The sequence below is a fragment of the Falco punctatus genome, assembly GCF_963210335.1.
Source record: "Falco punctatus genome assembly, chromosome: 17".
NCBI lineage: Eukaryota > Metazoa > Chordata > Aves > Falconiformes > Falconidae > Falco > Falco punctatus.
Window position 1 is genome coordinate 7,964,295 of NC_137597.1, and position 13,520 is coordinate 7,977,814.

Genomic DNA, 13,520 nt, shown 5'->3' on the forward strand with positions numbered 1-13,520 from the left:
CTCCACCCCCAACTTCACAGTTGAGTGAACAAGTACCCCAGAAAACAGCTGGGAATGTTTCACATTTTATTAGGAAAATCAGAAATAAAACTAAAACCTGTTGTTTAACAGTGACAGCAGCGTTTCACTGGCATGGAAGGCATATTGCAATTTAAAGGTACAATACAGTCATTAAAAGAAATTAAAAATTACAAGAAATCTTATAGAACAGGTCTAACAATGCCACTCCTTACAGAGCACCATAAAGCCCCGTTACAGCAACCTACATACCTCAACCTTCAGCCAAGGAGCCTTCTCCAGGGCTTTGCCACTGTGTAAAACATGGCTGTGACACGGAAACTCTTCATGACGTTGTACAAAGTCCAACTCTCTGCAACTTTCAATAGAGCAGATGGAGTGCCCTCAACGTGCTCTTCAAAAAACAAGTCCCAAGCTGACCAGGATAACTTTAAAAACTGTAAAACTTTAGTCATATACTCATGTACTGTGTTGTGGGGACAGGATGACAGTAGTGCACACAAATAAGCACAGAAAACACACCTTTAAATACCCATTCCAGTTACAAAGTAACAAATGGTAAAAATCAGAATTAGCAAAAATTAAATATTCCATACAGGTTAACTATCTAAACAGCAATTCTGCCATTGTTGGTGTGAGTACCAAGGACCGACAGCTCAGTGACGCGGCTAAAGCGATGCAGGCTACAAAACTCACACAAACACATCGTACACAAGCTGCATGCTCCTGTGTTTTCTTACAGTCACCCTGGCCACAGGGAGCAGAGGGAAGAACTTCAGAGAGGGCGAGCCGTGATTACAGTAAAACATTTCAACTAGAAAATACACTTCTTTCTCTTGCAAAAGCAGCACGCTGGTGCCGGTAAGCACAACGTACCCTGTCCACCCATCTCTGACACAGCAGAGCTCCGCTCACCTGTTACACAAAGCCACTACCGAAACCCCTCTATGAGACAGAAAACTAAATCACATGTAAAGGGAGCCAAGAACTAAAATACTTCTCTCTTCACTGCACTGTTCCTCTTAATGTGAGGTAAGTAGCAGAGTCCCGGAGCCTCTGAACTTGTTCTTTTTTTGAGTTTACAATTCTCAACAGAAAAAAACTTCTCCAAAACACATCCCTGAATTTTGCTCATTTCTGGTTCCATCTGTCACGTTAGCATCTTGTGACAATCACCATAGATGCCACCACTTCTGTGACTCATGCCAGAAGCAGCAGGCTCACAAATGCATTGCCTTGTCCCCTCCCCAGCTCAGGAGGACAGACCCTTCACCCTGCCCCATTTGTCAGCTGCAGCAATCCTGTGCCTGCCAGCTGCAGCTACCACCACACCACTCATGCCCTCTAAGCCCAAGAAAGGGCTGCTAACATTCCTGCAATTTAAAAGCACAAAACCAGCATCGGGTATGGCAAATGAAGCCAGAGAAATAAACTTTTCCTGTGTCCTGAGCAAGCATCCTACTGGGATCAGGGACCAGTCAGGACCTCAGTCCAGCAACTGTCCCCATGACTGTCCTTAATGCTGAAATAAAGGTTTGCAGTGCCTCTGGTTTTGCCTCACTCTGCTTCACCAGAACCTGCATCTCCGAATCTGCTGCCTCAAGCAAAAGCTCTGTTAGGAAGAGGCAACCTTTGTCATCCTGAGCACTGAGATAAGCTTTCCAGGGCTGGACGCCAGCTTTGCTCATAGCAATAGTCTGGATGTGGACAACGTGAAGAGCAGTCTGTATGGTATCTTGATGAACAGTCCCACACCAGGGCAGAGAGAAGTGGCAGCTCATGTCCAGGTTCAGCCAGGTCTTCTCAAACTGTTCTGCCGTCAGGTAAACATCAGGAATTAAGGTCAGGCTGCTTGTATTGGGATGAACCTTGAGGACTTCTTTGTTCCCTTCAGAAATCAGGGACTCTGAAACGAAACCACAAACATGTGAGATGTGGCATATAAGGTGCAGTTTCCATTTCCACAAAGACTATCTTATGAAGCCATCAGACAAAGGTGGCTGGAATCACAGCACCTTCAGCAGCATCCCCTGGGCTAGTGAGGTGGTGACCAGTCATGCTTTGCACAAGACTGAGAAAGTTGGAACACTACAACAGCAAAGCACTGTGATCTTCTTTCAAAGAAATCCACATAAGTCTCCACTGACAAAGGGAAAACAGATCCCAGAGGAAGGTGAGGCAGGTTACCTGTGTCTCTCTTCCTGGAATCAGTACAAGGAGAACAAGTGTAAGAGGGTTCTGCTGGTTGGTGAGCAGTGACAAGTGCCCAGCGTTCTCTGCCATAAACAGGTGCAAGAGTGTTAAACTCTGAAGCCCATGTATTCACAGGTCGCTCAGTTTGGTCTTCCAGGAGGCCCAGAGAAGGGTCAGACTTGGGGCTACACAGGACCCGTTTCACTTCTTCCACACCAGACTGCAAAAGGCGATAGTAGAACAATCCACGGTCTCGTACTGCCATATCTGCCTCCTCCTCTGGGAATCAGAGACACATACTTTATGGAGAGCTCTTACCATTCAGATTTCCCTGAAGTACTAACATTTAATTACTAAAAACAGATTCTCAGGGATAAAGTAAGCCTGTTACAATAATCAACCAGACAGCTAGGGGCCAAGCAGCAGCCTAAGGCATAAAGCCACCTTACCTTGCCATCCTGGATTGTCACCTCACAGCTAGGATGCTGACACACCGCATCTGTGTGCTGGGGACACGGCCAAACCAAGTCCCCAAAAGCCTGTACTACTGCTTCAGTGAAAGGGAAGAAAGGGAACCCACCTATGCAGTAATAGAGCAGTCTCCCTAACATGTCCTGGCACTCAGCAGGACGAGACAGGAAAAGTCGCACCAATGCTGTCAGAAGCTCCATCTTCACTGCTGGGAACATCTCCGATTTCACGTTCTCCACAAAGTCCTCTAAAACATAGGGGGCATTTGGTATTTTCTCACCATGTGTGCCCAGGAGCCAGATCAGTGCTTGCTTGCCCTAAAGGAACCACAGGAAAAATAGCAAATAGGCGTCATTTGCCAGAAAGACAGTGTTGACATGAAATAAACAGATATAAAAGAACAAGTCTTCTGAAGATTTCTCATCTTTGCCCACCAATGCCGAGCCAAAGAAAAGCCAAACAGCCGTCGTCCACCCAGCCTCAACAGGAAGGGCAGACAGCCCACGGCACAAAGCCACCTTACCTCACTGTCCTGGATGGTGTCCTCACAGCTAGGCAGGGCCCGACACACTGCATCCATGCACTGGGGACACAGCCAAACCAGGTCCCGAAAAGCCTGTACTACCGCTGCAATGAAAAAAAATGCTCAGCATTACCCAAAAGTTATGCAACCACTAGTGGGAAAAAAAATAATTCCAACCCCCCCCAGCCAAGACATTTTGCAAGTCTTAGCCAGGGAGGTCAGTGCCTTGCTTGTGACTATGATTTGAGACACCCTCCTTCAAAGTCCCATGAAACTGCATTTGTCAGAGCAAAGTTGTACCAAGTCTCAAATAAAGCACTGAAACTTCAGCTTGTTCCTCTGTCTGCTGGAAAGTAATCTCTCTTCTGGACATTCCCCAGCCTTTAAAAAGACACTGATTCATGATGCTTCAGACACACAAGGTTAGAATGACAAATTAAAACTAATACCAATTCAAAATGAGCCTCAAACTTTTACGTCAAAATTTTAAAGACTTTGCTGCCCACTTACAGAAATACTAGCAGCTTCTGAGATCTAATTCAACAGCTGAGTGCAAGTGTGCGATTTTCAGAACTGAATGCAAGACCATTTAAAAGAGAGAGCAGAAACAGCAACGATACGAAGTTAGATCTGAGGGGCAGGACAAGATCAATAGAAACCTGGGTACAAGTGAATCCAGACTACTATACAAGGAACAGAAATCACAAAGATTTAAAAGATCTATTAATCATCTTGGCCCTCAAGTCGCTCAAGTGTCTCTGCAGAGTCCCTCACTCCCAAAGTCAGCAGGTGGCAGCCAGAAAGGAGCTTCCACATCAGACCATGAACGCAGCTAGGACCCTGCCCCTTCCACTACAAAGTATAATTCCTACGGAAGCAAAAACTACGATGTATACACTGTATACACCCAACTGCATCAGGAAGACCTCCACCCGAAGATGCCAATTACATTAAAAGCCAAGTGCCTTTGAGAGCCTTGAGTTTGGGTTCACAAGCCCCAGAAGGCCACTTCCTGAAAGCATAAGCCAGGCAAACAACCTGGAGCTGATTACCTGAAGTGATGTGTTCCTGCTGAAGCCCCAGGAGCTCTGTCAGAATCCCCACACACTGTTCTGTGTATGTCCTAGCAATATTGCCTGCAGAGACGCCAGAGGACACAGAAGTCAGCCTTTTGTAAGAGTGAAATAGGAACCATGAGCCCAACTATTCGTCACAAACTCACTTTAAAGAAACAGTCTTTCCCTTCTCCTTTTTGATTACAATTTCTGAAAGCGTAGTGAAACGAGCTTGCTCTCCACACAAGGGAGAACTCCTTTTTCCGAAGCCATGCCTCAGAAGTCTGAGCTTTTCTTAAGCATAACACATAAGAAAGCCAGTGATGCTAAAATGCCTTTCCCCTTATGAATACTATAGAAACTCACCTACTTTAAAGCTTACAAAAACAAAACTAGAACACCCCAAATCACCTTAACTCTGCCCCCATCACAACTCAAAGAACAGGCAGGTATTAGAGCACTCCACCCACTACACAGTTCCACTCAACACTGTAAGGTTCATTAATAAGATGAAATGACACAATTTCTTCAGAGCATCTCATCAGAGCACAGACATCTGAATGAGATTCACGGACATTATGCGGAATCTGAAACAATGCAATGCCAGGACTTCTGAAAGACACAGCACAATCGTGGTTTAGAAACACAGGTGCGTGCAAAACATTCCTGGGAAGGCTGGCCTGCAGAGAGCTGTACTGCTTCAGCACAGATCAGTTATTTGGCATTTGCCCAGATACACTTCAGCAGAGAAAGGCCCTCCTTAAAGGTATAGGGCTGCAGCTGCTCCCGAGACAAGACGCAGCTCTTACCTATGGCAAAGATCGCCCCTTGGGCGAGCTCTACCGATACATCGGTGCAATAACCTTTCAGCTCCTCCAGCACTTGCTGCACGTTTTCATCGTTCACCAGCTCACACAACACCTCCATCTTCTGGCATTTGATGTAGTGGGGCTCAGAATACGAACAGAAGAACTTTTTGTAGTGGCTGCTAAAATGGCCAGGAAGGCTACGAAGGATCTGACGCACGTGGCACAGAGCGGTGAAGCAGAGCTCCCTGCTCTCAGAGGTGCAGGCAGACAGCAGTGGTCCCTTCACTCTCACCAAAACATCTGCCTGTACATGTGGGTACTCCCTGGCCAGCACCAGGAAAAGCTTGGTGGCTGCCATCACAACACTGGGGCTACTGCTTTTGAGACAGCCATCCAATAAATTGAGTATGTCGAAGAGTTCTTCCTCACTGCGGGGTTTGTAACGCAGAAGGAAGGTAAGCACCTCGCTTTGCCCCCACTGATCCAGATCAGCCATCCTGCCAAGAGAATAAACACAGTTTTTCCAGAAGTCAAGAAGTATGTGAAAATCTGCGCTGTGCAGAGCAGTGGCCTTAGCTTCTGAGTTTCTTGCGGTCTCTGTTCCAAACCAAATGCTATGCTTCAGAAGTAGATACAGCAATTTCATCTCAAGGGTATCAACCAGTTTACGCACATAGGCTCAGTATCAGTCACATGCACTTTTGCTGGTGCTCTAAGCCAAACAGCAATAGTGATAAGAACCTTGGGCAAAGCAATACCCCTCTTTTGCTGGATCGTGTAGAATTACCTGCAAAAAATTTAATTTCTTCAAGCAATGGCAATGGATAAGCTATGTATCTTCAAACAGACTGGAAGAGACATACTAGAACATACCTATCCCACAAATGTATCTTGAGTACTGTGACCAACCCCACCCCAAAAAAAACAATTAATCATGTTAACCTACAATTCCAGAACAAGCCACCAGCTGAAGCAAAGACTCCCTAGAAAAACAGAGCATCTCAAATCTCTCTTAAGACCTTAGCGGAAAAGTAATTTTGTTTCTCTTAGGATGGGCACCACCATCTTTCAGGTGCTAGATTCTTCCCTGCAAGTTCTGACAGGAGGTCAGAACTTCAAGTTCACTGACAGGACACAAGAACAAAGCTTCCAGCACCATCTTGGTATCAAAGAAAACGAAACAAACCTGTTGAGGAGATGATGGGCAATGGGTTTGTTGATGACAACTCCTCCCTCCTTCTTCAAGATCTCTTCTAAGGCCCTCAGGCAGTTCACAACTACAATAGGATCCTGGTCGCGAAGCAAACTGTATAGCTCATTCACCAACGCACCATCTGCAAAGCAGCAGAGGTCTTTATATCAAATTTGGCTGACACACTGCGATTTAATTACTGCTTATAAACACTTATCTCAGACAAAAGATACAGCTTGATCTGGAAGAAGCAGTCAGCAAAACTTCCAGGTCTACAGGAGCACATGCCCCTGGCACAACTTCTCCCCGACAGTCTGCGGGTGCAAGAACGGCACCCGGCCAAGCAGAGGCTGCGGGAACAGCCGTGACTTGCCGGAGGTCCTGTCACAGCAGGCACGAGAGGGGCACCGACGCGGAACGGCGACCGCTACTCATCCCCCTCCCGCTGTCCTGCGGCCACAACCCAGAGGCAGCGCCGGACGCCAGGACAAAACAGGGTCAGCCCGGGCTGCCAGCAGCTGCGTGGGCTCCTGCTCCCGCCCGGCGGGTGTGTGTGTGGGGGGGGGGGGGGGGGGGTGCGTGCCGCGGGATGGGGGGGCCGGCGCCGCTCACCCACTTCGGCGTCTCCCTGCAGCTTCAGCATCTTGGCGCAGCCCAGCACGGCCGCTCGCCGCACGTACGAGGCCTTGTCCCGCAGGCCGTTGAGGAGGGGCTGCTGCAGGTACTCCTGTATGCCGGGCATCCTACGGAGGGGCACCAGCAGGCCTGAGCCCCCCCGCGGCACAGACGGAACCCCCCGCCCCGCCCGCCCCGGCCCCCCCAGCCCCACCTGAGGCCGCACATACTGCGGAGGGCGAGCCCGCGCACGGCGGGGCTGGGGTGCGCGCAGTCCTTGCGCAGCGTGTTGACGGCCAGCAGGGCCAGCTGCGGCTGCCGCGGCGCCTGCGCCCGCACGTACAGCGACACCAGCTTCTTCTGCACCACGTCGGCGGCCGCGCTGGCCTTCACCATCTCCGGGAACAGCCCCGACACGTCCGCGCCCTGCGCCATGTGCCTGCAGCGGGGACACGGCTCAGCGCCGGCGGAGACGCGGACGCGGCCCCCCTGCCCCCTCCCCCGCGGCCCCCCGCCCCCTCCCCCGCGGTCCCCCCCGCGGCCCGACCTACCGGATGACGCGCAGGACGGCGGCGCGGTACCGCAGCCGGTCCGCCTGCACGTGCGGGTTGGCCAGGGCCCGCCGCAGCTCCCGCACCGTCTCCTCACCGCCCAGGTACGGCATGGCTGCGGCACGCGCCCCGCCCCGCGCACGCGCTCCCGCCCCGACGCCGCTCTGCGCCCGCGCGGTGCCGCCCGCCGAATTCGGCGGGAAGCGGCGGGGAGGCAGCCATGAGCGGGACGGTGATCCCCGGTACGCCCATCGCCGTGGACTTCTGGAGCGTGCGGAGGGCGGGCGACGCCCGCCTCTTCTTCCTGTCGCACCTGCACTCGGACCACACGGTGGGGCTGTCCAGCACCTGGAGCCGCCCGCTGTACTGCTCGCCGCTCACCGCCCGCCTGCTGCACCGCCGCCTGCAGGTACGCGCCCCGCCCGGCCCCACCGCCCCCGGCACTCACCGCCCCCGGCCCGGCCCCACCGCCCCCGGCCCGCCCCCACCACCCGCGGCTCGGCCCGGCCCCACCGCCCCCGGCACTCACCACCCCCGGCTCGGCCCGGCCCCACCGCCCCCGGCACTCACCACCCCCGGCTCGGCCCGGCCCCCACTGCCCCCGGCCCGCTGCAGGTGCCAACGCGCTGGATCCGGCCGCTGGAGGTGGGGCAGAGCCATGTGCTGGACCACGAGGTGACTGTGACGCTGCTTGACTCCAACCACTGCCCCGGCTCAGTCATGTTCCTCTTCGAGGGCTCCTTCGGCACCATCCTGCACACAGGTACGGGGCAGCCCCCCGTGGCCCCCGCCGCGGCCTTTCCCACCCTGACGGTGTTGTCCTTGCAGGGGACTTTCGCTACACCAGCACCATGCAGAGCGAGCCCGCGCTGAGGGGCCGCCACATTGACCGCCTCTACCTGGACAACACCCACTGCCACCCGCACCGGCCCTTGCCCTCACGGCAGCACGCCATGCGCCAGGCCGCCCACATCATCCGCACGCACCCGCAGCACCGGGTCGTCATCGGTGAGTGCTGCCTCATGCCACAGCATCCTTGCCCTTTCCCTCCCGGTGGCAGGGCCCCTTGGCAGGGTCTCGTGCCCCTCAGCCCCGTCCCTGGCACGCTGCTGACTGCTCTCCTTGCAGGTGTTTACAGCCTGGGGAAGGAGACGCTGCTGGTGGACCTGGCCTTGGAGTTCAGCACCTGGGTGGTGGTGAGCCCCTGGCGCCTGGAGCAGATGCGGCTGCTGGAGATGCCCGATGTGTTCACTACCGAGGAGGAGGCCGGCTGGATCCGTGCTGTGGATGTCACCGAGATCCGCCTGGATACCCTCATCAGCTGGAACATGCTGCACCCTACCATCGCCATCCTCCCTACTGGCAGGCCTGTGAAAGTCACCCACCCCAACATCCACCCCATTCTGTACTCGGATCACTCGTCCTTTTCAGAGCTCTGCGAGTTTGTGAAGTGGCTGAAACCTTGCTCGGTCATTCCAATTGTGAGGGGCAGCATGTGCCAGGCTTACTTTCAGGAATACCTAAGTTCTGCCCCTCAGGCGCTTCCTGACCTCAAAATCCCGAAGCCTGTGCAAGAGTCTGTACAGCAGCAAAGCAAAAGAAAGAGGCAGCAACCCATGCGTCTCTTGAGAAGAGCTGTGCAGCATTCTGTGCCCCAAGGAGTTGTTTATGAGTCCCCAGAGAAATGTACTGAGAAATCTGAAGAGTTCACAGGTGTTAACGCCCCTCAGCAGAACTGCTGTGAGTCAGCTTTCTGCTCAGAAGAAGGTTGCGCTTCTGATATGGGCAAGGCGAAAGAGAATGAAGAGATGAGCGCACAGCCGGGAGTAGCAAGGGCAGCTAGCACTGTTAGTCAGGCACCTGTTTCTGATGAGCACTTTTCACCTGGATTTGCAGAGCAATATTTACTCACTCCCTTAAACGTCCTAAAGCAGAATTCCGCACAGAATTTTTACAAGCGGGTAGAAGTTTTTTTAAGGAGGGGAGAAGTGTCCAAAAAAATAGCATGATGCTTGCCAATGCAGTTGGTGGCAGTGATTCTAGAGGTCTTACTGCTGTGTCCCCGTTCTCTGTGCTTAGGTTTCCTATCCGGGGAGAGTTGCTGAGCTATAGCACTCTTCTTTCTTTACCTCTTATTAGAGGACAAGGAGGAAACTAGAACCACTTTGTCAGTGTTACGTATTTTCAAAATTTATTTATTTTTAAACCTCTGTCTACACCTGTTGGGTCTCCACACTACACTCGGGCTGTGCAGCCCCACTGCCTGTGTGCCTTGTATCCACTCTTTGCAGTGTCTTGCCTATCTCTTGTGACAAAAAATGCTGCTAAGTTGATTCAGGCTGAGCTGCAGAGGGTGTGAGCTGCTTGCAGCTGAAGTAATTAATGGGGCTGGAACGTGGTGAAAAAAGCAAGAGATTCTTTCTGCTTGTCTGTAATGTCTCATTGACAATGACTGGTTCATTCCAAGATGCATTACAAATATTATGTATTAAGGTACGTTTAAGAAATGCTGAATAAAAAAATCTAGAAAATGAAGTGCCTGTAAGTCTATTAATCTGTTTTCTGTTTATTAATCTACTAATACCTACTGACAGCACTGCTGCTGCATCCAGCCAGCTGCAGCTGGATGTAGTTCTGCTCTCCTGAAAGCACCATCTTAATGTTAACTATCAATGCTTTTTCAGATTACTGGCTGGAAAAAGTAGGAATTGTCAGGGTTCTTGAGTTTTGGACTTTCCATAATGCATCACGATATCCCTGCAGTCTCTGCATGCAAATTTGCATGTCTGAATTCTACTTGACTGCAAAGCGCTTGTAGTAACTGCAGCGTTCTGCTAGGCCCACTGCCTTCCCATCTGCTGCCTGTTCTCAAGCAATAGCAAAGGGGATGGAAGATAATGAAACATCTGCTTAGTGGTATGAAATGCTTGGTCTCAGCAGCATTGTTTGGAAGGAATACTGTAGCTGAACAGCAAAATTGGCTCTGCTAGTTAGAGGTCGGGCACTTTCCCACTCCAGATCAACTGCAGAGAGCCACAGCCTGGCACAGTCAGGAAGTGTCAGCAGCGTGACCAGCCAGCGGGCACCCGCTGTGGAGCCTGGAAATGCTGTAGTTGTGCCAAACTGCACTAGCCACGTTACAGATTGGCTCCCTGCGTGGGCAAGGCAGCAACACTCAAGTGGAAGTGGTCAGTAGGCACTTTCCTGGAGCTACAAACCAGCTGGTTACTCAGCTTTTCCTAGCCTCCTTTTTGTTACTTTCAACACAAAATGTTTCACGTGGTCTAAGTCAGGATCAGGGTCTCTTCTGAATGTAGCGTCCTGCAAGGTCTTTCCAAGACGAATCAGCTAGATGGATTGAATACCCTGAATCGAGCCAGAAAAGGAAGCATTTGTTCCTTTAGTAAAGCTAGGGCTTGCGAAAAGCAAAGATGCCTGTGGATGCAGCAGTCGCACCTGTTAAAATCTAGGCTGTCCTGAACAGTAATCATGGTGGCAGCCAAAGTGGGTATGTTTGGAAAGCTGTTTGTAAAACATGAGTCCTAACTCACAACCCTGTGCCTTCCTAGGCACTGCAACAATATATAATAAAATAAGTAGCGCCTCTGGCTGTGACTGCCTGTTGGTTCTGCCTGCCAGCCGCTTAAGGGGATGCTGGACATGATGGACTAGGGTTCTATGCAATACACTTCAAAAGGGATAGCAAGGGCAGCTCAAGCTTCTTGCCGTGGTCTGTGTGGTCCTGTTCCTTGGAGGTTTCTGTGTGGATTATTTGCTAAGCAAACTCAGCTGCAGAGCTCCATGGGGTCACTGTTGAGTGGTGACACCTGCATCTTTCATAACATCTGAGGCAGCCAGGGAATAATTGTGCTATGCTTGTAGTGTTTTGTGTGATGCTGGCTGCCTTGGAGACGCAGGCTGTTATTTCAATAGCGTTGAAATTTAAGTGACTCATTTGACAGGCAGGTGAGTGAGGCACTGCCTGAACTCCCAGATTCCACATCCTGCTAGTGCGTGCAGCCTCTCCATTGCTCAGAAGGAATGTTTGCCTTCTGACTCACTGCTCCAATTAGGTATGTTGCAAATCACCTCAGAGATCTGATGCATTTCACTGCATTCCAGCCTTTCCTCTCTTATTCTTACCAGCCTTTCTTCTCAGTCCTTTATTCAAGTAAATGAAATAGAGAACCTCCTGGTGAACCTTTGGGCAAAATGGAGTTGTAAATGGTAGTTCTTTGCTGAGGTAAGTCTGATCTTTAGATCACACAAAAAGAAGTGAAAATTGTAGACCAGAAGCTGGGGATCTGCACCCCATTTCTGAACACTTATTTAAAAGTGCAGAAGACATGCTGGCTTCCTTTACTAGAGCTTAAAAGGTAATTTCTGCCACTTAAGAAAGAAATCATCCAAATAGTATAGAGTCAAGGAAACTTAAAATCTCTCCATGGTTTTAAAAGGCAATGTAAGCAGGAAAGACTTGACCAACAGTCAGCACGATGGAGATCTTGCCTCTGCACAGCAGGTGCATGAGGCATTTTAGAGTGCCACGTGTCTCCTCCCTCTCCTGGGCATTAAAATACTACTTTTGTGTATTATTCCAAAATCCTGGAAAACAAAACGTGGCCTTGTGGGGAAAACTGGCAGTATAGTTTTGCTGAGCTCTAAGGTTTCTGAGAATCCTTCGGTTGCCCTGAAGTCTCCCAGCAGCATGTAGCTTGCCTCTTACAGGCTCCCTCCCTTGTGCTTGCCTCCAAAGTTTCCCTCTTTCCCTGCCACCAGCCTAGCTCACAGGGGAGCATTGGTGCAGCCGAGAGCTGGAGCGTCACGTGCACCACGGTCTGAACATACTGTTTCCAGCTCAGCTGCTGCCACAGGTGTGTTTTGCTCACAACAGTGACAATGAGAAGCTGTAGCCAAGTATTGGCTTGCTGGTGGGGTATCTAAGGGCCACATGCTTGGAAACGTACAGTTTTCCAGCAGGAAAAAAAACACCATGGTGATCTGACCAAAGCCCTCCCAAATCTATAGATGCAGAGCATGCTTGAGCTGCTTATCTGTGTTCCACAGTTGGGAACCAAGCCCCAGTGGGATGAAACAGCTCACCCAAGGTTTGACAGAGGAGGTAGGAATGAGCTGAGTTCCTTTTGGCAAGTTTTCAGCACCTTTTTTAAGAAGCTGGTTCTGGGAGCAGGGCTGCCTGCTGATCTCCTTTCACACGGTTGCCTGTGAAAGTCTAGTTGCTCTACTATGAAACAGTTTAGTTGGATGTAGCTTCTCTAAAACAGAGTAGAAACCCGAGAAGGGGTACCCTGCTTATGCTGTGGAGAGGAGGAAAACTAAGTTTAGGTTGCTGCCAAGAAACTGAGGTAAAACTTAACCTAGTTCATGTGCTTCACAGCAAATGAGTGTATAGTGCAATTTTGTAGGGAACACCCTAGAGCACTCTGCTTCCCACACTACAAAGCTAAAGCTCTCAGGACAACTTTCTGCTGCAGAGCTGCTGTCCGTTTCTGCAGCATAGGTTCTTATTTTCTAGATAAAAAGAACTGTGTAATGGAGGAATCTTCTGCTTCACCAAGAAAAGTTGGATTTATTCCACATGAACATCAAGCCTAGAATTTCTGGCTTTATGTTTTTTTGTGGAGCCCTCTGAAAAAGTGTAGAAAAGGTGGAGTCACCCTGATAATCATGTGAGGTGCATTGTTCAAGTGAAGGCTGGCTGTGGGTATTCTGTGTGCATTTGTGGTTCCTTCCGCTATGTTTGGGCTCTTTTGCTAAGGTTGCTACCGTGCCCAAGTTTTCCTTGCTGTCACTTTGTACTTGGACAAATGCCAGCCTCAGCAGAAGCGGACATGAGCATGCAGTAAATCATTTGAGATGGACCTTACTTGACAGCAAGCCTCTTGGCCCTGACTCAGGCAGTCTGGGAATTCGTGAGCTGGTGCCCGAGAAGGTGAGAGTAGTTTCATTTTGTGTGTGTGTTCTGCTTGTGGCAGATGTGCAGCATGGAGCAGCACATGGCGCTGACCTGATGATTGCTTTCTAAGTGTTGCTACCATTAAATGGTGGAGTGTGGGACTCAGGCCATCTGGG

General features: G+C 50.6%; 2 protein-coding genes across 3 annotated transcripts; one reads left to right on the forward strand and one right to left on the reverse strand.

The window, feature by feature from the left end:
• Positions 1-53: 53 nt before the first annotated feature.
• On the reverse strand, positions 54-7,674 carry AP4B1 (adaptor related protein complex 4 subunit beta 1). Of its 2 annotated transcripts, XM_080367821.1 has the most exons (10): positions 7,428-7,674; positions 7,091-7,315; positions 6,874-7,004; positions 6,256-6,403; positions 5,070-5,566; positions 4,258-4,341; positions 3,206-3,309; positions 2,792-2,999; positions 2,206-2,490; positions 54-1,924 (listed from the first exon to the last, which is right to left on the reverse strand). In XM_080367821.1, the coding sequence occupies exons 1-10, from the start codon at positions 7,538-7,540 to the stop codon at positions 1,497-1,499; spliced, it is 2,223 nt and encodes a 740-aa protein (XP_080223947.1). In that variant the 5' UTR covers positions 7,541-7,674; the 3' UTR covers positions 54-1,496. The 2 variants fall into 2 exon arrangements, with proteins under 2 accessions (XP_080223947.1, XP_080223948.1); XM_080367822.1 differs by lacking the exon at positions 7,091-7,315.
• A 472-nt stretch (positions 7,675-8,146) lies between these two features.
• DCLRE1B (DNA cross-link repair 1B) lies at positions 8,147-9,962 on the forward strand. Its single transcript, XM_080367828.1, has 2 exons — positions 8,147-8,435; positions 8,556-9,962. The coding sequence occupies exons 1-2, from the start codon at positions 8,279-8,281 to the stop codon at positions 9,434-9,436; spliced, it is 1,038 nt and encodes a 345-aa protein (XP_080223954.1). The 5' UTR covers positions 8,147-8,278; the 3' UTR covers positions 9,437-9,962.
• Positions 9,963-13,520: the final 3,558 nt, after the last annotated feature.

Bases quoted from the DNA above. Each gene is read 5' to 3' on its own strand.
- AP4B1 (XM_080367821.1), bottom strand. From the start codon at position 7,540: ATGCCGTACCTGGGCGGTGAGGAGACGGTGCGGGAGCTGCGGCGGGCC. The intron at 6,404-6,873 runs GTGAGCGGCGCC...GCTGCTTTGCAG, and splicing joins GCAGGGAGACGCCGAAGTGG to ATGGTGCGTTGGTGAATGAG. The intron at 4,342-5,069 runs GTAAGAGCTGCG...GCGTCTCTGCAG, and splicing joins AGGGGCGATCTTTGCCATAG to GCAATATTGCTAGGACATAC.
- DCLRE1B (XM_080367828.1), top strand. From the start codon at position 8,279: ATGCAGAGCGAGCCCGCGCTGAGGGGCCGCCACATTGACCGCCTCTAC. The intron at 8,436-8,555 runs GTGAGTGCTGCC...CTCTCCTTGCAG, and splicing joins GCAGCACCGGGTCGTCATCG to GTGTTTACAGCCTGGGGAAG.